The 27242-nt window shown below is 48.0% G+C and overlaps 1 protein-coding gene across 4 annotated transcripts in view; it reads left to right on the top strand.

The window, feature by feature from the left end:
* The window catches only part of LOC122573336 (mitogen-activated protein kinase-binding protein 1), an 81485-nt gene that overhangs the window by 29448 nt on the left and 24795 nt on the right, over positions 1–27242 (top strand). For all 4 annotated transcript variants that reach the window (XM_043739529.1, XM_043739531.1, XM_043739534.1 and 1 more), the window contains exons 2-3: positions 168–319; positions 24714–24805. In XM_043739529.1, coding sequence (XP_043595464.1) covers positions 236–319; positions 24714–24805 — 176 coding nt within the window. In that variant the 5' untranslated portion in view covers positions 168–235. The remainder of the gene's footprint in view (positions 1–167; positions 320–24713; positions 24806–27242) is intronic.

The raw sequence follows: 27242 nt of genomic DNA on the forward strand, positions 1-27242 counted from the left end.
CGAGCGCGCTTCGTCCACCTTTACTCTTACTTTCGCCCAACGAACGGCCGTTTATCGCCGATCGACTGACTAGCAGATGGTGACACCGATTTTTCACGCGACGCAAATTCCTATCTTTGCATCGGCGTTTGGCAATCTTCCATTGCGTGTCTCTCTTTTGCTTGCAGAACATGGAATGAGAGAATCGAGCTTCCTTCAGGGATGAACTCCTGACGAGAGAGCAACGCCTGCCACCATGATGGAACCGCCAGTTACGAGCAAGGTCCTGCGGGCTCCTAACCTGAAGAGAGGTCAGGAAAACGTCAGGATTCAGGACAGGGTGAGTAGAAGGAAAATTCGTTCGTCCGACTTGCTTTGGGTTGGCAACTAAGTGATCGCGGCTATCGTCGATACCACTTAACGAGAAAATCCGCAATCACTTAGTTGCCAATTCAATAGAATACGCGCATGTTGCTAACAGCTTCTGGCGTTCGTCAGAGTTAGCGCGAACTAGCTTTTGCTCTCTTGTCGCCTACTTTAACTTGTATTAGGTTGTCCGAAAAGCGTCTTTCGTTTACAGACGCGTCTTTTGCAACGATGCATCTTTATGCAAACGCGAAACCTAATCCGTCGAACGTTGTGATCTTTATTTTGATAGGACAAAATGGATCGTCCGTAATTCGATAAAGTAATATAAAACGAAAGAAACTTTTCCGACGACCTAATATCTTCTCCAGGTAACACTGCGAAGACGATCGTCTTTTCTCTGTTCGCTTCTGCGCGAATCTACTAGCAAGCTACTCGCAACGTATTTACGAAAATGCTGCGCCGCAATTGCACGATCTGGAAAATTAGAACCGCGTTGCGTTAAAGAGGAAAGCGCGCTTCGATTAATCGGCGTATCTAACACCGTGGACTATACAGGGCAGTAAGCGGTTATAAACGAGCGATAGCGCATAGTCGACGTCGCCAATTTTTGCCACGCTTTGCACGATCGCGCAGCTTAACAAGCTTTATTACCCCCTGCTTCGATCGCCCGTCGGTAGCGTCGGTCGAATTTTGCCTGGCATGTTTAGAAATTTGGGGAAAATTCGCCACCTTCGGAGCACGGAGTTTTATCGGAAATTCGAAAGTGCAAAAATCCATAGAACGCGTACGTCGTTCCATTTTCTACGAACGTCGTCCCGATAGCGACGCAACGCTGTTTCGAACGTAAAGTTCGAGCAGCCGTCGTTCGACGTTTCATCCGTCGGGATGGAAAACGTGAACGATTGGCGGGACGAACTTTCCGCGATAGAAGCGGCTTCCACAGAAAGCGGCATGACGTACGACTGACACCGGCCAAGACAATAGTCGCAGTCGAACCGTGTGGATTTCTCGATACGCGCCGGATGCGCGTTATTATTATGCATCCCTGTCCATGCAGCAGCCCCGGATTGACGTCACCGCGATTCTCCATTTTTCGAGGGCTCGCCTCGCCTCGTCTCGGAGCTGCGGCTGCGGCCACGCCGCGCCGGTGTGTCAAGTATGCGCGAACGTGGGCGACGCACTGCCGTGCACAACGCGCTGCACTTGCAGCCCGCATTCCGTGGCCGGTCGTTTCTCGAGGCCTCGGAGTCTTCCGCGACGAGTCGCCGCTCTCCGCGGAAAATCTCACCGCTCGTTTCCATGCCACTTTCCCTCTCGAACAGGTGGATCGAATTACACGACTCTCGAGACGCGACGCGACGCGACGCGTGCGCCTGCACACGCTGCCTTCGTTACATCAACCGTCGCGTAACACCCTGTTATTTTGTTGTCTCGCCACCGAGCGTCGCGTTATCGCGATCAACGTGGATGTCTTCGTCTTTCGGCTGTAACATCGTATCAGAGATCGAACAGAGGCTCTCGCCAGTCTTCCATCGACGTATCGTACGACGAACGATACGACGACGTTCGGAAAGAAAAATCTTTGGCAATCGAATTTGAAGCTCGAGGCGTCTTGAAGCGGCGTGAGTCGCTGGCTGGCTCGACGCTCGTTCGAACAAGTGGTCGTCGATAACCGAATAATCTTCTTTACCCTGTGAACCGTGCTTCGAAGCGATTACGACGATAGGCGCCTCCTGTCACTCGAGTCGCGTACTAGGAGATGTACGAACGTTCGATCGACGTTCGTGTCGTGATCGAAACGATCGAACTTTTAAACCATTTTCACGTTTATTCTTAACTTGGAAAGTTAGATTTACCGCTATAGAGAGAGAAGAGTGATCGATGGTTTGAAGAAAAAGCGAGTCCGTTCATTTACTCAGCTGTTTGATGCGATCTTTCGACGTTTGCCCGACGAACGACTGAAACCGATCGTCAAGGTTTCCAGATCGGGGAATGTTTAGATTATCGACGCTCGGTTCGCCGCGAACACCGACGACTGACGCGGTTTCCACGTCTTATCGCCTGCGTTTCTTTAACTTCGCCCGCTTTATCCCTCTTTCCGACGAGTCAAAGCTTCGCCGATCGCGCAGATTGCGTTTGCGATTTTTCCGGGAAAAAGAATGTACGGATTTCTCCTGGAAATTTCAACTTCCAAACTACGAAACTTTGCTCGCGAACGAAAAACGTCGTACGCCCGCGCGAGGTCCGAAATCGCGATTGTATGTAAATGAACGCGTGGGTGGCCGACAGAGAATCGGTTCTACGCTCTGCCCTCGCCAGTTTTTCGGAGCAACGGCGCTGCTTCGTTGCTGATGCCTGTCTCAGCGATCGAGGTTAACATTTTAATCGCTCGCGTTTGGGTCAGTTCGATGAAGGAAAGCGCGCTTGGCAAAGACCTTTCGAATCTTAAATCGATTTTCTCCGACGATTTTGCAAAATATAAATATATTTTGCCATTGACTTCCAAATGATCGCTGTCCACATGAGTCCGCGACCCAAAAGTCCGAATCTGGTCTTGAATTCGGAACTCGTTTCCACCTGACCAAGACCTCGACAAATTCGTCGGGGATGCAGTCGCGAAACAGGTGTATGCCGCTCGCAGCTGGTGCGGATCGTTGACCTAGTCGACACACTTTACCCGGCGAACCGCCTGCTTTTACTTTTTCTTCGAAGGGCCAATGTCATCCGTTTCGTCATTGGTAAATCCGTGTGCCCCTCCACTAGTCGCCAACAACTCGGTCCACGGTCGTACCAGGCGACGTAAACTTCAAAAATGTCCAATCCACCGAATTCTATCGAAAGTTACGTCAACTTTGGCGTCAAAGAAATTTCGACTGTAATTTCCCATCGATTCTTCTCCCTCTTCTTCTCTCGAAACACCGATCAGACAGGTGTGACAGGTGGAAAGTCACATGCCTGTGGCTGGATTCGATTTCCTGTTTCGTCTAACGGCGCGACACAACGCCGGTTCTTCCTCTACGTTCTCAGCGACCGATCTTTTCATTTACATAGCGACTTTGAGTCGATCGATCTGAGATCTCCGATACTTGAAGGAATCGCTAGGTATTTTCTCCGTTTCCTCTCGCTCTTTCGACTTTCGTCGAGGATGCGCCAGTTAAAAGAAGAAAGGAATTAATATACGAGGTAAAAATGACGCGCGTATTCTGCAACCTGGGTGTCTAACACTTTGACCGCCACGGTGATCATTGGTGACCAGAGCGCTCCAACTTCTTACGATTGTGAAAATTGACAATTAGGGCATTTTGAATATAACCGATAAGTAGAAGATACTTTGAAATAAAAAGTGCCCCATTCATCAATTAAACATTTTTATTAGAACATCAATAAAAAAAAATGATAACAAATTTGCATCTAACGGTGCACTGTGTTAAAACACTGCGGCTTCCTGAGCGAAACATGTGATCTCGTGTCAATGACCTGGGAAAACCTTTTAGACTTTATTACATCGGATGTTAATGACCAATAGGGGACACACCTTTGTCTGCCATCACAGCCCTTTCGCGTCCATTTCCATCCTTTCTCGCGTGTCACGGGCTTTTACCACTCGCTTGTAGTCGGCTTTTAATAAAATTGCTTCTTATCACGCGACCAGCTCCTCCTTCCTTCTTTGCTTTTTACCTGCGACTTTTCGGACGATACCTGAACGCTTATAATTCTCGATTCCAAGCAAAAGCGAATTCGTGTACTACGCGAATGGTTGAAAGTGGCACGATTGCTCCATCGAACTTGCACGAATCGGGACAAAGCGAGTTGGAACATTTCCGAGCGAAAAATGCGACCAAGCGATCTTCTTTGATTATACCGTTTCAGGTTTTTGCTCTTCGCGTTTAGCAAACAAAACAGTTTACGGCAACCTGGGTTCTTCATCAGCGTCCGGCTTTTTATTACGAGGCGCGTAAAAGGAAGAAACGTGGTCGACTGCGCGAGAATCCCGGCCAACTGCCATTACGTTCTCTCTCTGTTTTTTTTTTTTTTTTTTTTTTTTTACTGAGTCTTAATCAGCGTCGCATTAACACGTGGCATGGGTCGTTAAAGCGTGCCATTAGATAATTCGCGACTGCCATTCGATCGTTTCGATAGAAGCTTCCATCGGGAAAGGGGAGAAACGTATCGAGCGAATTTCGACCGATAGCGAATCTGCGAGGAATGAATTTTCCATCGCGGAAGCGGAAGGGACGTTGCCTCCGCACGACGGATACGGAGATCAGCGTTTGAATTAATTATTCGGTCGTTCCATTCTAGTCGCGCGAGTTCCATCCTCGATTTGCACGAGTTCGTCCCCTTTCGCGTTTCAAGTTCGTTGCCCGGCCGAATACGCGTTCACGCGAACGAAAATAGATGGCCGATTCTTCCGTTCTCCGTAAAAGAAATAGCGTAACGTATCGAGATTTTTATCTTCAAATAACTTCGTTCCGAAAGCCAAGAGACCGCGTTCGGTTTGTTTCCTTTTCATCGACGAAGCGCGCGATTCCCTCGCAAAACGTCGACCGTATGACGCGCGCTAATACGACGTTCTCGCGTCACCGATTAATAACGTACGTCGATTCTCTGGCGGCCCATCGGCTTCCTATGTAAATTTCGACGAACGTACGTACACGGTTTTGGCGGTTCATCGAATCGACGAGCAACTCGATTACATCATCGGGCTAAATAACTCGACGTCGTTTCTCTGCGATTACGCGTGTGCATATGCGTATTTGCGTTGCTCGATGTCCGACTGTTCGCCGATTGAATTTATCAACGATACCGGCAACTCCCACATTTTCCTACGACCTCGATGGAGCTTGGTCCGAATTACTTGGCGCAACTTTCCTAAAGTAGCGTTCATTCCGTCGATCGTATAACAGCTACTTACGAAGTTAAATTGCAACGGTGGTTCCCGTTTGGCTTTCTCTTCCACTTCCGAAAGAAGTTTTCCACTTCTCTTTTCCATTGCTTAAACTTTACTTAAATGGTTCCCGAGTAACAAACGACGTCCGTTTCACGCGCACTAGCTATGGCCGGGTAACGTATATCTACAGGCATACACCAAGCGATTCCCCGTGGAAAAATAAGAGAAGAACACGGGAGTGATATCTTCTCTGCGCTTCGTTTTCGAGAAAATCGAGTTTCAAAGATTTATCAAGTATGCTGGAACGTGACTACACGTGCCATGTGTATCGAACGTACAGAATACGTTTGCACGATAACACTGGAACTTGCTCGCCAGTCAAATTGACTGGTTTTACGATTTTATTTTAAAATTCCTACTTCGTGTTATATCTTTTTCCCGCGATGATGTAATGACTTTCGCGATGATAACTAAAGGAATAATATAATGAATCTTCTTTTCTCCTTCTTTTAAGTATTCAAAATCAAAATAATTTTGTATCAAGGCTACTTATAAAAATATCGGTCAAAATGTAAAAAGGTCCAGCAATCTGTTTATCGAAGCCCACTTAACCAGTTTCCTCGTTTTCTACAACTTGCCACAGGTTTTCCAAATTTTTACCGAGTATCATTCGATGTGACGATATCGGTTATCAGGAAAATTCCGAATCGATCGCTAACGCTAGAAATACCACAGCAGTCAAAATGATTGGCTCTACAATTGTATAAACGTGTCAATCCTCGTTTAAGGATCCCAGATGGATTAATAACACGAAAAATCTACTAGATAACGTGGAATTGCTTCTGTAAGAAAGTAATAAATCAAATATACAAATATTCTATCGTTGCGTATTTTTTAAAGATCAGTCATTTTAACTGTTTTTGGTAGAAATAGCTTCGTGTTAGCTATCGGTAGTTGTAGCGATAACGCGCGCTGTGGCAATGTCCCGTGTAGTCGAAAGTAAACGCTACGCGACCAGAGCTCGTGGCGCAAGTAGCCGCCTACTTTCGGCGCCAGAAATCCAGAAATTACAGATTCGCTTTCGTCCGGCGGGAGAAGATTTTTCGGGCATACATATTCAGCGTTCCGGTTTTCGTTCGCGATCCGCTGGTTGCATAGACCGTTTCAATCTAAAGCCGCGATCTCGCTTTCGGAGTTTTACTTTCTTCCTTTGAATCGATAGCCTACAATTGCACGGCAATAACCAGGCCAAATTCGAGTTACGTCGTCGGTCAATTTCACCCGACGTTTCCACGCCGCGATTTTAATCCGCGACTCGTCAACGCCGGTTCAATACCGATCGAACTTTCCCTTTCGATGCTTCGTCGCGTTACAAAACGCCACACGCGCGGAGGTGGAGGTGCGAGAGGAGAATCACGCTTCACAGCGACCGTGGGAGGCCGAAAATCGTTTCACTAACGTGGGTGGAAATTTCGTATTCGCCGTCCTTAACGATCGAGGACAGACGAGCCAAGTGCCCACGTAGGATCCTAGAGTAAACACGATCGAGAACACGACGTCGGAAACACGATTTCAATTACGTGGATCGTTTCGTGGAAAGTCCGAAAGGGCGCGAGAAACGTTTCGATAAGAGCGAACATGCACTTGTATACTTCGGTCTGGTTCTTCACTCACGGCAACGGTTGACTGAAAATCGTCTCGATGGAACATCGTCGTTGAATCGCAAGTAGCAAGGACGAGAAAGAAGAAAGCACGATCGAGTAGCGGAGCTCTTCGTCGAGGATTCTCGTCGGGGCGCGAATTTCGAGACGCACGTAACACGCAACTCGATCTTTGGCACTGCTATTCTCATTTCCCGTGGAAGCATCCTCGTCGGTTCTTCGCACCGGTCGACTATAGGAAACGACCACGTACGTCGAAATAGGAGAAAAATGTGGCGAGAGGGAAAAGTAGGGAGAGAGAGGGAGGGAGGGAAAATCGAACGGACATCGTCGGGTAAAGGCTTGGCAAGTGGCAGATATACGTTACAGTCGCGGTCTCGGGAGTGGGGTTACACGATCGTCGGTCGGAGCGGTAGCCTGGAGAACACCTCAGTTCGGAGTCGGACGTCCTCCGTCGCTCTTCTTCCTCCTGCTCTTCCTTCCATCTCCGGTCGCCTCGTTCGTTTTTCTTTCTTTCCGCGACCGGCTCGTTAGCGGTCACGCGATCGCCGGTGCGAGCAATTACCAGCGAATATAAATCGATTCGTTGCGCAACTAACCCGGTCCTCCGAAACGCCACGTCGCGTTCGATTTTAAGTTCGGCCGGTTACGACGGTGTTTTCCTCTGTTCGATGCGGCCAGTGATCGTGCAAGTCTGGCACAGGCCCAGTGTCGTGAATTCGTGAAACGATTTCGTCGGCCAGTGGAGGAAAGGTCGCTGGAACCGAAGAAGGTGCGGATGCGCGAGCGGAAGGAAACGGCTCTCCCGACACCTTTAGCATCGAGGATGCTTTGAGCGACGTTCGTGCTGTTTACGGCGACGCTGCGAATCTCGGAAGCACGCCAGTGCGTCCACACGTCAAGTTAATTTACACGCGTGCTGCGAAGCACCGCGCCGACGCTTCCAAGCTACGATCGTTCGCCGTGTCTGGCAAACGCACGCGATCTAGACGTTGATAAACGTACAGACGAACGTATAGAGGGAGTAGCAAATTGAATGAAAGGAAGATGGAATGAGATGGAATGAGATCTAAGATGCGTGCGCTGGCAAGCCAGCGGAGGATCGTTGTCCGAACCTCTCGATCCGAAACGAAGGTCAAAGTCGCGTCGTAGCGACGATTCGCGGGCAAACGAGAGAAACGACTTCGCGTGCCACTTCGCCAGCAAGGATACGGATAATTTTGATGTTGCATCGCGGTCCCGCGACTCGACGGGGAAAGCCAGGCTCGTCGAGGGAAAACGGCGAGAGATGCGAGAAACCGAGGACACGCGGTGACCGAGAAACACGACACGCGAACACACCCTGCACGGACCCGTGGAGGAAAATTGCACGGGAGAAATGGCTCTGATAGCTTCGAGGAACAGCTCGCCCGTGATACGGGACAAGGAAAGCATACCGGCCTACGACGTACGTATGCACGAACTCGCGATTATCCTCTTCTAACGTCTGCCGACCTTCTGCCGCATCTGTTCGATGTTTTGCGATAGTTCGTTCTTTCCCGACGCTTACTTCCTTCTCGGTCGTCGAGGAGCTTGTCGCGTTGTTGGACAGACACGCGAGGACAACGTATACGCACAACGATAATTTCTCGTAATTGCACCGATCATTTGCCGGGTAAAGTTTACTCGAATGTCGACGATTCCGCCGTAATTGCACTTCCGTGGTAGATGCCGTTAGTCGGAGACTGTCGCGTGGAAGGCTAAGAACGGGACGAATAGAACGATAGTTTGGGAAATTTTCGAGAAGCAGCTCCGTTGTAACTTCCAGCAGAACTCGAGAAAAACCAGTACGAAAATTCATCGCGGCGATGTTATCGATTCGCTGAGATATTAACGACCGTGATATTGAAAAATAATACTGTTGCAACGTAACGGTGTTGCGATCTCGTTATATCACGAACGCGTATCGAAATAGCCGCATTTTCACGTCGAAACATCGCGGGATTACGTAAACGCGTGTACTTCCGATATCGTTCCGGCGTCATGTCCATTCATACGTCTGAAAGAAGGCGCTTTCCTCGCGTTAACCGGCTCTCGGAGGAAACGATTCGCTTTGCTTTTCCTTGCGGACGTCGTGTCTAGTCCGTGTCAGCTCGCGGTCGTAACGTATAGTCCACGGCGGAAAGTGGTAACGTCGATTAGCGAAATCGAATCGCGGCTAACGCTCTGCGAGCGAATTAATCGATCGCGCGGTTCTTCTCCTTCCATAATTCGTATATATTTACATACTTGGCGTTACGCGTTATTACCTTATTTCGTCCAACGTGAATGAAGTTATTACGCGGTCGTTGATCTCCGATGTACGTTTTCGCATTGCGTTTCGATAAATTACCTTTGCTTCTACCTCGATGTCGTAATCTTGGCCGAATAGTCTGGCTGGTTGGATGCAAAACCGACTTGGTCGACGAGTTTGTTAAAGACAGTGTCGAAAGTACCATAATATTGTCGTTAAATCTTATTTCCGTGATTCGACTCGCCGCATCTCGGATTCTTTTACCGCAAGCCGGTTCTTCTTTCTTTCGAGATATCGACGAGTTACCGACTCCGGCGGGAATTACCGGCGACAACTTCCAGTCGCCCGAAATATCGAAGCAAGTAAAATGAAAGTAAACGTCCGCAACTGTGCACAAGGATGAGCTCGTTTAATGACGTTGCAGTTTACTACCGCGCAATAATCCGGCAAACGAACAGTGCCACGGGCTTAATTATTCCGCGAGATTGATAAGGAAAGACCGGTTTCGGAGCGTAAAGGCGAACCGTGTACCTCCTGCGCGTACGTTGCCTTCTGCGTTAACTGGTACATTGTTACCGCGAACAATCGCGTTACAGCGCTCGTTCCAGCAACGCGAGTTCGTTTGTACGCGGATATTTTTTTTTTTTTTAACTATTTTTCGTTATACAATTTTCTTTGTCACGGCGAACAAAAAGGACGAAGCGAAGTCAACTGCACGAGCTACGTAGCTACAGTTAGTCAACGGTTTGAATTTCGCCGCTCGATGCGCACGACGATGATTTCACAGAGACAGTTCGCATCGAATCGTCTTCTAGCGAAGAATCTAACGAGTGAATATAACAAGCGTAAATTCCGAATAGAAAATGTTACGATGCACGTGCACTGGAAAAATATAAATGTGTGTACGTATGCATATGTATGAGTACGTACTTCAGTTTCTGTGGGAGAAAGGGGGCTTTGAAACTACGCTGATTTCACTGTACGCGGTCATTCGGTATCCTTAAGGATATCCTCAAGTTATTAATATATATATTGTCAATATTTCAAGGCGCTCAAAAAGAATCAACGTGTATCGTCAGTACAATGTCGTCGACATTTATCGACAGACCGCATTTTCGTTGAGAAAGTATCGGCGATATTATTGATAGACCTCGTTGCACGAAATTCTCGGTTTTGAACAGCCGTGTTTTACCGCGTTTGTTCCCTAATTTTAATCGACCCACCGTCGAACCTTCGAGTTGTTTCGTTCGGCGACCGATGCAAAAGTTTCTCCGTAAAAGTTGGCGAGGAAAATCGTTGCCACGATAAACGTTGCTGTCTGTGCACGCCGAAGCGATATTGCCGTTTGATCTAACGTTAAAAGCGCGCCCATTGAAAGGCCTCGCGATAGCGTGTTAATAACAGCCAGGCTTCGATGATTCGCATTCATTCGCACGCGGTGGAAAATACCAAATCGCGCCAATCGATTCACCGATGCGATCGTTGCTTCCACCTTGCGAAAAAAAGAGCCATTCACACGTCTCTCCCGCGGCCAGTTTATCGGAACCGAATTGAAATCGACGTGCAATAAGTACGAAGCGGCGTCGGTTCGTTGCACATCGGTGTTCGCGTCGATTCGTCGATCGATCGTACAACGTCGAATCTCTTTTCGCGATTTCCTTGCAACTTTCGAGCGCGAATCGCGAGTTTAACTCTGGACAAGATTTTCACCCGACCGGTAGAGAGCAGGCAGCCAGCCCGTCAAAAATGCACGGAAAGGCAGCGCGTGGCACACTTTCCGCGATAGTCCTTTTCCCCGGCATGCGAGAACGCTGCATCAGGCTCGGCAACCACCTGCCTTCTTTCTACTCGCAGTTTATCTTCGGTACCGTTGCCACGCACCAGCATCGTTTCCAACTTTATCTCTGTCCTAGCTCGCCCAGTGCTACCGACCAATCGAGCGTCGCTCGGCGAATTACGCCTTTAATATGCCACCGCTTGCAAATCGAAAGAAGATACGCCACGTTACTCCTTTTTCTTCTCTTTCCTCTTTCTTTTTTTTTTTTTTTTTTTGTTTGTTTGATCTTAACACTTTACCGACCGGCAGCTCAGGCGCAGATTCTCCCTGGCGCCGGCTCTGTTTCGGTTTAGACTCTCCAATACCATTCTTTTCGTTCATTGAGAATGGTAAGTTTTTCAAATTGGGATAAAATTGTGGGAGCTTAGAAAGCAACGCAACTGAGCAAGGTACCTTAGTACTAAATAACAAATTACTGCTCAGATAATGAGAAAGATCGTCGGCGACAAAAAGCCGATTAATAGCCTATCGAACGGTAAAGTGTTAAGCTGTGATTCACTGTCCTGCCGATCAATTTCCATGTACCTTCTAAGAACACGAGGAGAAATAATATCTTTTACGTCGATGTATCTGAAATTGTAGGCTGTCGTTAACTGTACTGCGTTGCTAATGTCCTCCGCTGTTGAAGCAACGTTAAACATATTTATATTTATATATATATATATATATATATATATATGTCGGAGATGTAGGGACATGGAGCATTTCTTTTGGAATAGAGTTGGGCTCGAGATGACGCAACTGGTCGCTGAACGTAGCCACGGTCACGGGATGAACGTTTTAACCTGACAGAAGTACCGATATTGAGGGAGACGCTGTATTAACGGACAAGCCCCGGCCTGGAGCAATGTCGGCTCTATGCAGGACTGCCTAGCAACGGCGCCTGGAATCCTGTTGATATTCCTAATCAATATGTAATTGACAAATGAGATCCAGGCAGTCTTTTATTGTGATCTCCTTGGAGAATTTACTGATATCGGGGAGTCAGTCTGGAAGAAACCGAGCGACACAGCTAACGTTATTTGCAATTCAGAGAAAGTATAATCTATTGTACAAAGAGTTTCCCGTTGACCGTGGATTCGTTTGAACCCAAGAATATTGTTAAAAGCTGTAATATAATTTAGTTGAGTTAAACAATGGTTAATCCAAATGAAAAATTGATACGCACCCAAAATTCTAATGATAATTCGACACAAAATTCTAGTAATAATTCGACATATATATACATATAAATGTACGTTTAAGGTACGGTTGTTTGGACTCGTCGTACCGTATCTTTAATTATGCCAATCGCTACGCCGACCGCCTCGACCTTTTTGCTGCTAATACCGCTTCGTTGAAACGCAAGCCTTGTATAGGCTTGTGGACGATGATTCGATATTGCGTATGTCTTTTTCGTCTGTCTGTAAGCTGTGTCTATTGGATATTCGTGTATGTCTGTACGCGAAATATTTACCTTTCGTATTGAAAATTTCCCCTGCTACTTTTCGGAGAATACTTGCGAATATTCTTACAAGGAACGGACTGTGGGAGGGTTTTGCATAAAATACATCGATGACATTTTAGTCTTTTCCAAAACATTCGATCAACAGATCAGGCATATAGAGATGTTGATGAGATCTATTAAGAAAGAAGGCTTTCGATTGAAACTGGCAGAAAGTTCAGTAAAATATCTTGGTCGCATCATCGAAAAAAACGGTGTGCGATCAGAGAGAAATAACCTCAGAGCAATACGCGAATTTGAAGCCCAAAGAACAAAGAGAATGTAAGACAGTTACTGGGGAAAATTAATTTTTGTTATAAATTTATAGAAGATGCCTGCAAACTCCTGCAACCAATTCATAATTTATTAAGGAAAAATGTCCTATGGTCAAATAGGTTCCGTTAATAAATGATACGATACGATACGATTAAGCGAACCTGAAACAACTTCCTTCGAACCTTTGGCGAAGGACGTTCGGAGTCCCTTCGATAGGGCGCGTGTAGCGTTCAATTATCATCGCCTCGTAAAATGCGCCGCTTCCAGCTAAACCATTAGCGTTAGCGTTTAGCCTTCTAACCCGGCTTACAGACACACATTTCCAACGCGAAATGGCTAGCTCGACCTCGCTGTAAACAATGCGCGATTATAGATTACAACTACGATATCCATTGGAGGGTCTTTAACGGAGTTATTTAGCGAATAAGAAGCGCGCGAGTGGCGTCGTGGCCGAGCGAACGAATTCGGGAAGCGTTCGTGTGAAGGAAAATACGCGTTTGCGAGGCAAGCGACTTTTTGTCGCGGTCAGCGAGACTGCCGCATCGTATAGGGTTCCTTCGCGTAAATTGAAGCCATTGCAGCACCAACGTGGCCATTATCCTCAGCCGGGGCACGCGTTTCACGGCAAAGTAGACGTACGTTCCCTTTTTCTACCGCTGAACTTTGTTGTTTCGCGAGACGCTTCTCCCCGAGGTCGCAATGAAGCTTCGAGCCATAGCGAAACGAAGGAGAGTAGAGATACGCGTCCACTTGATGCTAGAAGTTTCGTCAGCTACCGTCGAGAGTATTTTTCGCGAGTGGACGCCGCATCGAGAGTGGCTGTCTTGTTTGATCGATCGAGTCGGATAGTCGCTATGAACGCCCACCTGCGAGAAATACTCGGCAGAATGAGTCAGGAATAGCTTTATTCTCGAGCGGACACGCAGCTTAAATCACCAGGTCCATGGCGCTGATCGACCAATCGGTCGATAAATAGACAAATAAATAGGTACATCGAATACATGGCGGAAGCGAGCTAGTCGATGGGTCCTGATTAGATCTGTTCTCACGACTGCGTCGACGTGTAATACGTAAACGTATAGGAACACGTCGTGGAAAGTTCATCGAAGGAGTTTCGACTCTCGAATGCTAATTATAGTTCAAATGGCACACGACTTTTCCCTACACGAACAGAAACGTACGCGCTCTATCGGTCAACCGGTTGATAACCGATCCAACGCGTTCTGCTCGACTCTGTTCCACGCTGTTTTCTCGGCCAGGATGATGCGGGCTGTACGGGCGATTAATCGCCTCGCGGCCGTCGAAAAATATCGCGGACATTAACGCGGTAGGCAGCGAGATCGAAAGATGAGAAGAATCGCCGGTGCACGTGCCCGAGTTCCATTCGATCGGCCCAGTTTAGCGGTCGAATAAATCGATCGATACGGCGCGATATGCCGCGTTTATCGTCGAAGCACGCGTAAATTTCCGTGTCTGACGTTCGCTTAACAACCGTTGTACGCGCTTGTCGGCTGTGTCTACCGTAGACGCGCCTTCTCGCTCGCGTACGAGCTTATTCTTATTCTTCGCCGATGCGGTATAACTGTACCAGGGTGTGGCTTACACGCCGCGACTCGACGCGCCGCACGCGGGGAAAAACGGTCTTGCACGAAACTCCTAATGGCCCGTTAGATCGATCTGCTATGGTAACGCCAATACGTATACTTGCATGCGACTTTCCTCCGACCCTCGTGCGAGTCGCACCCTTCGCCATCCGGTCCGCTTTCAACCACATCGTTTTTGTCATATTTTTTAGAAGGAGAGAAACCTTGCTTGATGATTTTGTGCGCGATCGATTGTAGCACGTGGCAACGAACGGAAACCTATCTCGTTCCAAACAAATTTCTCTGGCCGATTTTATTCCAACCGCGACCTCAAGTTATTGTACTTCGCTCGTTAGCAGCGATCGCTCACGGCCGAGATTCGTTGCATCGCGAAGAAACGGCACGATGAAAACGCGGAAAAAATGTACGGTTAACAGGCACGGCACATTCGCGAAAAGAACGCGATGCGATAGACGTACGATCGATAGATAAACGCGGTGGCGAGGTACAATATCCGACGGCGATCGGTTCCCTCAGTTTTCCAGATGCTTTGGTGTGAACTTGGCTCTATCCGTCGACGATCTTCCCGCGTTTCCCGATTTCTCTCCGAGTTTTACCTCTTTCGTCCGAGAGATATCGCGTTCATCGCACGCGATCGGCAGATCTGTCGACTGGGATATTCCTGACGAAGGCTGGAGAAAAATTCCGCTCGATACCGATCAAGCACGCGTTTCAGCGAGTACCGTTTTACACGCTCCCGTTGGCAAAGGGCGTGCGAACGTTGCTCAGTTTTTCCTACAAGAACAGCGACTGCCGGTCGGACCTCGCAGACGCTACGAAAGAAGAAACGAACGCGTCATTGACCCGTGAAGCAATCGCGTTAAGCTCGACGGCATCGTTTTCTTCCTTTTGTATTCGCTAAAATATGCTACTCGAACGTCGTGGAACGCATCGCGCAATTTCGAAGCGCCAAGGAGATGAATTATTTGAAGCGCTATCTCGTGGAGCTGGCTACGCACGTAGCAGTTTAATTAGCCTTCTCTACCTCGGCCGTTGCAAACGAGTTTAGCGATAAATATTTATCGCGAATAAAGCTACAATCTTGAAACCGTTCTTCGTCGTATATTCCTCCGCGAGTACACGCTGGACGCCTCGTGTATTTTTCACACCTCGCGACACCCGCTTCGAAAATTTACCAATTTCTCGCCAAAGTTTAACTTTCCACGGATTCCCTCGGTTTTGATCAAAGCAACGAAGTTTGTATCTTTTTTCGCGAACTATCCATTGAATCGAAGTGCTTTTTACCTTCCTCTCTTTTCCTTTCTGCTCGATGAAGTAAGATACGGCGCGATTTTGCTCGCAGCTAAATATTTATCGTTGGCAGCGATTAGCTACGTCCTTCGAAAGATTCATCGTCGCGAGTTGTGTTTTGCGTATGCACAGGCATTATCCCTTCCACGATGCTCCGTGTTCCATGCAAAATTACGCATGCCGAGTCACGCGTCGTCGTGGAAAACGTTCCTCGAATACTCGACTAGAATATCGTGGAATCGTTAAATATGTTTTTCTATTAAAACGTCTTCTGGCTGGACGGCGTTCTCGCTGGCAGAAGAAAAGAAAAAAGAAAAATAGGATTTCCGTTAGCGGAGAATTCTTTCCGAATGCCCCGTTGCAGTCTGCGTCAAAGTCGGCCAGCCGACCGGTGTAATTTGCATTACGAGCGACTATTCCGGCGCACCGTAGATGGAAATTGCGATCGTCGAGACCGAAATTTGCATTATGCCACGGCAAAACTGTTTCCGTATCTCGAGTACTGGAACAACTCGAAGCAGTTTGCAAAGTAAACTGTGCCATTAACGAACTTTGCGCAAACGAAATCGCAACCGTTGAGAAGCTTGGGGCGTTCGTTTCTCGGAGCCGCGGCTCGTCGACCGTCGACTTGGAGAGGAGAGCGCACGACGCGTGCACGGCATCGTTGATCGAGGCGCAAATTTGTCGGCTCTTTTCATTGAGTCGCGTCGAACCCTGGCTCGTGTTGCGTAATGTTTCGTATTATACGAAGGAGACCTTGTCTTCCGTCGGTCGTAGATTACGTCACCGTGTACGGTGTATCGCGATGCAGCGACTATAGCCGCTTTCAGCGCATTAGTCTCGGAGATTACGTCTTGTCCGTACGTCTGTTCTTTTCTTCTCAGTCAGTTGGTCCCTCGGTGCTTCTGCGACTGGTCGCGTCTCCCGATGGAACCTCCCGTCGACTGAGGACGTTTCGTCGATTCGAAGAAAGTTCCGTGGGAACGCGAATCATGCTGAGTCGTGTAAGAGACGTTTCTCTTCTTTTGGCTATTGATTGCGTCACGTAGAATTAAGACGAAAGACCGAGGAGCGCGGCAGAAAGAATTACGGTGATTGAGTGTTAATCGCGGCGACGATCGGACGACAGTACGTGATTTGGCGTTGATAACGACCGCCTTCGCCCGCCGACCATGCTGCTTAGTGGATCGATCTCCGGCACTGGCGACACGCGTTTCACATCGGAAGCAACAGAGTGAAAGACGAAGAAGAGGCTAGAACACGTCGCGTAACGCGTAGCAACGTGCACGGTGACTCGCGATAACGTCGGAATCGGTCACGCGAGCTACGCGATGCAGCGGATTTTTCATTGGAAACGGATCTGGGTCGGTCTCGTTATCTCGATCGGTGTACGCCAGAACAGACTTCCCCTACAACTTTTCCATTCGAATCGACGATTCCTGCGAATTTTCGGCTATCGATTGCCTAAAGCCAATTTTCTTGCCAACCAAACGATTTCCGGATCAACGAGCTGGCATCCAGCCGCCACTCCTTCCTGGACGAACTTCAAAAGAAATTTCGACGAACGCTGTTTCTCGATCGTTTCGGCATCGACTGGCAACGAACGCTGTCTCCACGCTGTTCGACGTTTTCGCGGATCGGACGAAAGGAGATTAAGCGAAACGAAAGTTAAACGAAAAGACTGTCGTTGTCCGCTCAGCGACGAAAATGTTTCGTTGATGATTTCGTTGGTACCTGGTGTCGACAAAAAGAGGACACGAATTTACGACGAGTTTGCGAAACGAGTGGAATCGGTACGGTTCTCGAGCTTGGAACGCGATCGCGCCGATATCGGTCGCGTCAAGTGGGCGACACCTTTACGCAGCAACGACGCTCATTTGCATACACAGCCGCGGTCCGCGAACCAGTCGTTTATTCGTCGTCCTTGCGTGGAGCGTGCACAAATACCGCGTTTTGCAACGGACTTTAACGCAACCTACATACGAACAAAGCCGCGCGCTTAACCAAACAGGAAATCTCGAACTCGCTTATTTACTTTGCGGGACGCGCTCGCTCGTTCGTTCGGAGGATCGAGCCTTTCGGCGAATCGCGATCCGCCGCCATGGAAAAATTAACGACGCGGATCTCCTGCGCGAGTTTCCCTTTCGTTCGGACGTTACGAGGCGCTGGAAGCGTGCAAACGCGACCCCGAGAAGAGGAGGCACGCGACGAAAGACGACTGTACGAGGAAACGCGCAAAAAAGTCGGCTAATGTACGTTAACGTGTCGGTAGCTCTCGCTCGCAAGGACGCGCCGACTGTATCATCGCTAAAAGCGTCGCAACCGGTTCCACCAGAAGCGCGCGTTATTCGATCGTTAATCGACCGGTCGAGATAACGAGCCTCATGCATCGAACCCGTCGCGATATCGTCGACCTCGATGTCCGGTCAGCGAGCGATCAATCACCGGCGGACGCTGTTTTTGCGTGTTTTTCGTTCGCAGCGGGCAAACTGGTTCTGGTTTCGCGACAAGTTACACGTTCGCGCCGATGAAACCGCGCTTCTGAAACGACTTTTGTCGAGGAAATTGCCCGAACGATCGGTTCGATCGGCCGACGAGGATCCATCGCGCGCTGATGCGAAGTCGTCGCGACTCCGGAAATCAGATAACCGTCTCGCCACGGCCGATGACAAACGACGAAGGTGAAATTTATAGCCAGTACCTGGCGGCTGTTTCATGGCATTCGTATGCACAGCCGGTCTCTCGCGCACCTTGCGACTTACGACACCGGTACATTTTCCAGCGCGTGTTTCGCGAAACAACGACGACCACGGCAACGGCTACGGTGGTCGTTGCGAAACCTTCCGTCCAACGACCATAGATGTACATAGACAGAAGTCCGTGGCACGCGCGTTCTCGTGCCCACATCCGCCGCGTTACGATTTCCATGGTCCCGTGCTGGTGCTGAACGCAATGGGTGTACGTCGCCAGCGAACCTCTCGATCGACGAGCGCGTAGGTCGACATCACTAGCGCGTTCGTTTCCGAACAAAACCGTCGTATTTCTATCCCAATAACCAAACTCTCGGCCTTGTTCGCCGACTTTTCGTTCAAGGTCTCTCTCCGTGTTACCCAACGGAGATTTCGTCGTTTCGTAGGTTGGTCGCGGATTGTTGAAAAATTTAGTAGCTTCGATACGCCGCTACCGATCGAACGCGTTCGACCGAGAGAAAGTTGGGACTCGTCGTAGATGGACGAGGACCAAATAGACGATGTAGGTTGGCGATCGGTCTTGAAATCGACGATTCGAGCTCGAGTTTTCTAGCCGTGAAAAAATCCATCGACAGAATCTCTACGTTTAAGAGAGATGCTATCGTCCGAGTCGAGCTATCCGTGAACGCGACCGTTAAAATCGTTAGACTCGCAGTAACGATTGGAGAGTTTGTTAAATTACGGAGAACACGCGGCCAGATATTCGTACGCCACGCGCGACACAGTTCTTCGTTTAATCGCACACAACGATGCTCCGATCTTCCCTTTCTATCCGTCGTGGTTTTCTCTGGTCATTGCGGCGATCGATCAGCTGCTCGCTCATAGATGGAAGGTTTCACCCCGCGAGAAATTACTTATACTTTCTCCGAAGCTCGAATCGTTTCGCGTGTCGCGCTCCCCTCCTCCGACACTCGTTTCCTCTAACGAGGCGAATTAATTCCTCGAGATTCTCGGATCACTCTACTTACCACCGGCACGAACGAATCTACTCGCCGGGACACGAACGAATACCGAACGAGAAACTTTGGTCGCACTCGAATCGGTCGCCTTCTCCTTCGTCGTTATTACTACCAGCTGTAAGAATTCGTTTTTTCTCGTTTTTACGTAGTCCGTCGGAATGAATTTTTCTCCGCGTCTGTTGCTCTTATTAACCCATTTACATCATGGCCCTGCTTAACACTAGAGCTACCTCATCAGTCAAATTGACTGGTTTTACGATTTTATTTTAACATTCCTACTTCGTGTTATATCTTTTTCCGCAATGATGTAATCACCTTCGCAAGCATAACTAAAAGAACAGTATAACGAATTTTATTTTGTTCTTTATGCATTCAAACTGAAAATAATTTTGTATCAAGGCTATTTATGCCAATGCCAGTCGAAATGACTGGTACTTGTCAAAGTGTAAGAGGATCCTGCAATCTGTGAAAGTGACTGGCCTTTAAAAAATACGTAATAACAGAATATTATTAATCCATCTGGGATCCCTGAACGAGGGTTGACACGTTTATAAAATTGTAGAGCCAGTCATTTTGACTGCTGCGGTATTTCTAGCGTTAGCGATCGATCCGGAATTTTCCTGATAACCGATATCGTCACATCGAATGATACTCGGTAAAAATTTGAAAAACGTGTGGCAAATTGTAGAAAACGAGGAAACTGGTTAATCGAGCTTCGATAAACACATTGCTGGACCCTTTTACGCTTTGACAAGTACCAATCATTATGACTGGTATTGGTACAATATTATTTTCAGTTTGAATATATAGAGAACAAAATAAAATTCGTTATATTATTCTTTTAGTTATGGTTGCGAAAGTCATTACATCATTGCAGAAAAAAGATATAAAACCAGTCAATTTGACTGGCGGGGTAGTTTTAGTGTTAATACGGTGAAAACGGTTATGGGTAGCGCAGGTTATCCTTTATCGTTGCGTCCTCAATTTTTTCCACCGAACATTTGCGAATAATATCGTTCGGACGCCCACGCGAACCGAGCTAGTCATTCGCGTGACGAACCAATGTCGCGGTAGCGTTCTCCTCTCCGCCTACGCCGATCTCGATTGTCCACGGAGCGGAGCGTAAGACAAGCGTAAGTGTCCCTGGGTGTCGCGTAACCTCCGCCGACTTCGTTCGATGGAATCCTTCGACGAACCTGCGGATATCGCGCGGAGATCGCACCGAGCCGCTATAACGCGATCGCCGCTTCTAGAACGTCGATTTGCTCGTTCGGCCGTTCGATTTACGATCGTTGGACGGGCCGGTCGTTCATCGTGAAAGTCGACGGAAAAGGGAGCAGGTTTTTGCCGGGAAAGAAACATAAAACGCGGACGGAGCGTTCTCGAATGGCGGAAGTTGTTGCGCGTAACCACCCTTAATTATACCGTTACGAGTCATCTTCGGCGAAGACTTTGCGATTACGCAACGATCGCGCAACCGCGACGAATCGCCCTGTCGTTTGGCGCGAATCCCGACGGCTCGGACGATCTCTGCGTTGGCAATTTTATTCTCTTCGATAGATCGTCGATGATTCGTTAAATGGCAAGCGGTCGATGTTTGTCGGTTTCTCGAGTTCCGATTCGCGCCAGTCGCTCAACTTTACGTAGAACGCGAACAACAACGACCAATGAGAATCGTTCGAGTATCGACTGTTAGTCGCAGATACGGTTCGCGAGATTAGAACACTCGTTAAGACGAACTCGTCGCTAGGTTTCCTAAGTTAACGACGACACGGTACGATGGTTCGCGAAAAATTTGACTCGATGCAACTTAATTGCGAACGATCGACAGATGGTTGAACGTTGGAGAGAGAAGGCGCGAGTAGCTTTTCGTCGGACCCCGAAGGAAAGTCGCGAACCATCTACCGAGTTGTTGCGGCGAACACGCGCTGTTACTTTCTACAATCTCGTTTTCGCCCATCGATTTTAAGTTGTTCGAATTCGCCCGTATAGACACACGGTGTCGGTCGAGTTGAAACGACTTGTAGTCGTTCGAGCAGAAATAGCCCGTTCTTCTATCTTCGAACTGGTCACTTCGACCGAGACCTAGTCGCTTCGAGTATAGTTGCGCGATGCGAATGGGATTTAACCGATGAAAATTTTCGCTCAAACAGCGGACTCTTTTCCAGTCGAGTCTGTCGACGTAGCTGGTTAAACGCCGATGATTCGCCAGAGTCGGCACGCGCTGGCAACCGAAAGTCACGAAACGAGTCTTACGACGAAACAATTTCATGGTCTAAAGTTCCAGTGTGCACGGTCGGGCCCCTCGCGCGCCTGCTTCTCCTTTCAAACGTCGTTTCGCGCGATGCGTTCGTTCGGCGACGACGAAATCGCACGATGCTAGGAAGCCAACCATGACGGGCTAGCGTTTTCGTAGCGAAAAAAGACCAGCTGCCCGCCGAATGTAACGCGCCGCGTATTCGTTAAAACTATGGAGGCGGCGGCGTTTGTCTCCCGGGGGACAACTTGGACTGCGCTAGTCCGAAGTGTAGAAGTCTAGAGAAACCAGCCACACGCGGTGAATCTCGGCTTCGAACGAGATTCCCGATGGGGAACATGGAACGAAAGAAAGATTCTCGTTACGCCGCGGTACAGCGGGTTGCTGATATCGATCGGACGAGTTTCTCTGAACTTTTGCCGACAGCCGTGAAAAAAACGGAAGTACGCTGTATTAACAAACTCCGCCTTCGCGAACCATTTCAGATCAATGCCCCAGTGGCGTATCGAGCGAATTTTCCACGCTGGCGTCGCGTATCCACTTGCCCTGGCTTTTCTCTTCCCCTGCCACTCTCTGTCTTCCGGATAACTTCCTTCATAAATAACACGGTGTCTGTCTCTTTGTCGCAGAATCTTCGCGCAACTCGATAATCACCCGCTCGAAAGGCTCGACGAGAGAGCCTCGAGGCCGGTCAGAGGCAATGACAGAGCCTTTGGTTATCGATTATGCAGCCGGTCGAAAATAGCAGCTGCCGTTTACGACGATTCTTGGATCGCGGATCATAGAGAAACAGTTAGAAACACCGAGACGACGTGGAAAATCGCTAACAGTGATTTATCGCAGCGATGGCAGAATCACGATCGCGATAGCGACGCAACCTTATTTAAGACCGTGACTTTTTTCATTCTCGAGTGAATTCGCTCACTGTGATCGTAATTCTTATATTTTGCTCTGAATCATTTCGTGTGGACTATTTCGCGATACAGCGTGCAGAAAGGTATCTGCTTTAGTTTACTTTATTTAATATTAAAAAAAAAAAAAAAAAAAACAGTTGAATTTCCTTTTCTTTATCGTATATCGGTATCTCAAAGATATTCTGTCTTGAAGATATTCGTTCTTGCTGTCAATTTCAAGACCGTAATATATTAATTTGATATCGTTGGTGTAAAAATGACAAGATTACGCGATGCGCGCAAACAACAGTTATATCTCTCCTCCAGTCAGAAGCGATCAGGAAAAATCGCAAATCACCGTGAGGTATTACCGTGATTGAGAACGAACGCGATCGAACTGCTCGTAATTCACAAATAGCAGCTTGCGCTGTCTCTAATTAGACACATCGTACGTCATTCGCGCAGATACATACGAACGAACACTCGCGTAAGTAAATAAGTGGTAAATTCGTTACGTATGACGTTAATCCTTTGCTGCGAAGTACTTACGCGTTAACCAGCAACACAGAGAGAGAGAGTTTAATCGTCGCGCATCGAGCGATTCATCGGTGACGTAACGCGCCTTTCGAGATTAAAATTAATTCTTTTAGAAAGACGAACAGAAGGTGAAGAGAATCTCTACGATTTTGTAGTTTGACGATGATTGCTCAAAAAATTGTCGCTATCGTAGGTGAAGGAACTGGCTGCTAATTTACTTATTTATCGCTTGTTATTACCTTCACGGGCGAAAGAAAAATCCGTTTAGCGGGAAAGATGATAAAACGTAAGACAATAGAAGTAGAAAAGAAATAATAAGTGAGAATTTGGAAGAAGTGGCTGATGTATAGAATCAAAAATCATTGAAAAATCTGTCTTAAAACGTTGACTGCCGCGCGTGTTTTCAATGACTTATTGTCCAAATTGCCCCGATCAACCTCAGTTTTGTATGGAATGCTTTAAAGTTTTACATCCTAAATAATTTTCTTAATAAACAATTTTCCTATTATTTTTATAACAATTCAATTGTTCTGTTACTTCGTGTGGAGTATCTCTTCAAATACCTACGACGATTCTTCGCGAGAGGTCAAATAAGCGTCACCCGAATACCGATCAGAAACTTTGCCGTCGCCCGAATATGGGTGACGCGGCAGTCACCGTGTCAAAGGGGAGAATCTCAGAGATTCCATAGGTTCATCGAGTATATAGTAACGTTGCGATAGACGCTGTTAGCGAAATTCATCGTCCTATTGAAACAGTTACGGTAGTCGTGCTTACGTTGTGTAATTTCGTGTAATTTCGCGTTGTTCCTGATAGGCATATTATATCAAATGCACGAGTGACGGACAAGTTACGAGACCTCTAAGAACGTGCAGGATTCCAAGATTCAAACTCCTAACAATACCGTCGCAATTGTGGGAATTAAACGGTATAGGGGCACTGTACAGCTGCTGGCCAAGTGATTCTTAAAAGTTAGCGTCGAACGTCCCCGATATTCCCGATGTGAGATTTATATAATAAAGAGACCGGATAACGCCGCTATGTTCTGAGATGTTCTGCGATGTTTGATCGATCGACTGTAGCGGCATATGCGTCTTAGGACGTTTCGATACGAAGATGCCCCGCATAGTTGTTTTGCCACAGAAGATTAACACTGTACGACGCACGTAACGTAATAAACAAACTCTGGACAAAGCAATTTCGCTTCCCTCGACCAGTATAAATAGACGACCATGTTCTCCAGAAGTCAGTCAGTCGAGCGACTAAGTATAGCGAATGAGTCCAGCGAAGCAACGTAACAATTAGTATCAGTAGCGCAGTATCGCGCAATCCTCTAACGAATATCATCGAGCCAGCAACGCTTGCGGTTAACTTTGTATTTTACGTTTTAAAATATCTGTAAATATAGTTAATTAAATTAACTCGTCTCGTTATTAATTTAAGCAACAACATGTCACACGGTCCATCACGCGACAATAGGAAATTTCCGAGGGTGTTCGCGTCTCTTACGAGTGTAGATATCCTACGAATTTGACGTGGAGATTTATAGCGACGAGAAATAATATTCCTGTAGTATGTGGTAAAAGTAAAGTGGCAGGAAAAGGTAACGTCAACATCTTTAACGCAAAGGTAACCTGGTATTTAATTTGTTTCAGATCAAACTAGAACGCGTTCTCGGAGTAACCGTATCGAGCAATGCAGCCCTGGATTGCGACGCGACCAGCGAGTTGGTCGCTTATCCTGCCGGGTGAGTTCGAGACCGGTCTACTGCTTTTCTTCGATCGATTCCTCTTCGATTGTATGCACGTCGATCCAACTCTGTTACGTGTACCATCCGCTCCTGTCCTCTTTCCGAACTCTATTCTAATCTCACGATTCCTCCTACGACCCTATTTTCAGCCTAGTTTTCTATATCGGTAGGGAAAGTCGCGATTCGGGCTCGACCTTTTCGATCTTGTGCCTACTCGTAGCGTCTACTCGGTTTCGCGATTAGAATTCCGGACGCCGCGGTACTTTGGAGGCTACGTGGTTACGCTGATATTCTCGTTGGAGACGCGACTCTTGGAAACATCATCGTGGTCGATCGGCTCGGTCGCGTCGTTAGTCTCGCCGTTAGTCTCGCCGTTGCAGCCTCGAAATTATTGCCATCGTCCAGCGAGCTCTAAATCGTTCGCCGATAATAGCCGGTATCGATTGCGGAATTAAAATAATTGGCGGGTTAAGGGGCCGCAAGAACCAGGCAAAAGGGAGAGTGGCGCTCGTCGACGATCGCGCTCGCATCGCGTATCGCCTTGAACGAGATGGAAACTTTTGCTACGGTTTATTTCTACGCGAAGGAAATTGCTCGCGTGAACGGGAGCGGTGAACTCCGTGGCTATTTAACCGTAATCGGAAAGTAGAAGCAGCAAGGTCGACTTTTAAAAATCGTTTCGCTTTTCGCAACTTTCGACGGACCCAATGAACGACGATGTATCGGCGGAGAACTTGGTCGACTGCGGGTCGTGATCGGAATGAAAGAGGAAGGAGGTCGTATTACAAATCCGACAAGTTGTTAGAAGTCGGTCGATATTCGTGGGAACGAGCATGCAGAAGAAAGAAGAGATCCTTTGCACAACGCGCGGCACACGGAAGCGCCGCTTTATCTCGATCGGCGATATCGGATCGCGATATTTCGATAAAGATGCTCGCTGGTCGTTGGTCGGTGGAAGCTTGCGAAACGTCGATAGGCTTGGTCGCGCGCGTGTCCCAGATCCGTTGTTTCTCGCCGTTCGACTTTTCGTTTTTTCGACCGCGATATCCTTCGCCTCAACATCCTCTCAACGATCGATCGAGTCGTCGGGCTAAAAGTCGAAGACGAACCGCCGCTGGTTGGCTGCGTCGTTTCGATTCGCCGATCGAGACGCCTCTTTCTCCCTGAAACTCGAAACACGAAACACGTTTCGAACCTCGTCACACTCGCCTGTGCGATATTTCGAACTCGCGGCAGCTACCGTGGCGCGAACGTTGCGAACTTTTGTTAGACGCCGGCCGTGAAGGAAGAAGGCGACCGTGAAAGAAAGTTCATCTTCGTTAGCGCTTTGTTCGGCGCTGTAAAAAAGTGCACGTGCGATTCTACCGGTCACGGATAAACGCGGACGGTAGAAAAGAAGGCTCGCGCCATGAATGGAAGAATGGCGAAAGTGCGATCGGAAGATTGCGGACTAAGACACTAAGGTATCGCGTGTCAAGAAACAAGCATTTCGTCCGCGCTACGTCGTGCCGCTCTTCTGCGGTTCTCCCAGGCTTTTTCCTCGGAATTCGCTTCGTAGCTGGATCTCGCCTGCCGATGGACGTTCGCTTCTTCGCTTTTCCATTTCTTTCGAATTTCCTCCGCGATCGATCGACGATCGGGAATTCTCGGCGGTGAATTATCTCGTACAGTACGCAACTCGTCGTCTCGCCAAACTCGGGGAAAGACAGTTGACTCGACGAAAAGAAACGTTTCGGTTCGACGACGTTAACGCAACAACGAAACTTTTTTATTCTCAATCATCGTTGAATAAAAGTTTTAGCAAAGTAATTCGTCAATTCTATCGAATATACGCAAAAACGTAAATTAAATCGCGTTTGGTCTTGTTTAAAGAAGGTTTATTAAAAAGATATCGGAAATAAGAAAAGTTTCGTCGTTTCATTCTCGTGGACAATTTAGCGTTGTTTCGTGGGCACATTTGGCTTCCGGTCGGGTTACGCTAGTCAGCCGTCGAACTTTACGGTGTGTCAAGAGGAATATTAGGGTGTCCTTGGGGAAAACTCCCCTCCGTAGCGCGGGGATAACGACCGATCAATTAGGAGGAACATCGTGTCCTGCTCGCTTAGAGAGAAAAACCGTATTCGCCGAGCGACGCGCGCTCGTTAGCCCATTGTATCGCTAATTACGATCGCGATAGAGAAAAACGGCGGAGTAGGATGACGCGTTAACTCGGCGCGTAATCAAACGTCGCTTGACAGAAAGCACGGTGACGAGCGAGAACTCGTGATTTTCGCACGTGCTACTTGAGTCGCCTAAATCCGCGGCGCCATCGAGCCGGACGTCGAGAACGTACATGTCGCGGATACGTCGGGTGCAAGCGAACAAGCAAACAGCTATGTACGGTACTCGGAAATCGGGTCAAGAGAGAGGTGAATGGACCAAAAGATTCTGTGTC

This window comes from Bombus pyrosoma, linkage group LG12, assembly GCF_014825855.1.
Source record: "Bombus pyrosoma isolate SC7728 linkage group LG12, ASM1482585v1, whole genome shotgun sequence".
In the NCBI taxonomy this organism is placed as follows: Eukaryota; Metazoa; Arthropoda; class Insecta; order Hymenoptera; family Apidae; genus Bombus; species Bombus pyrosoma.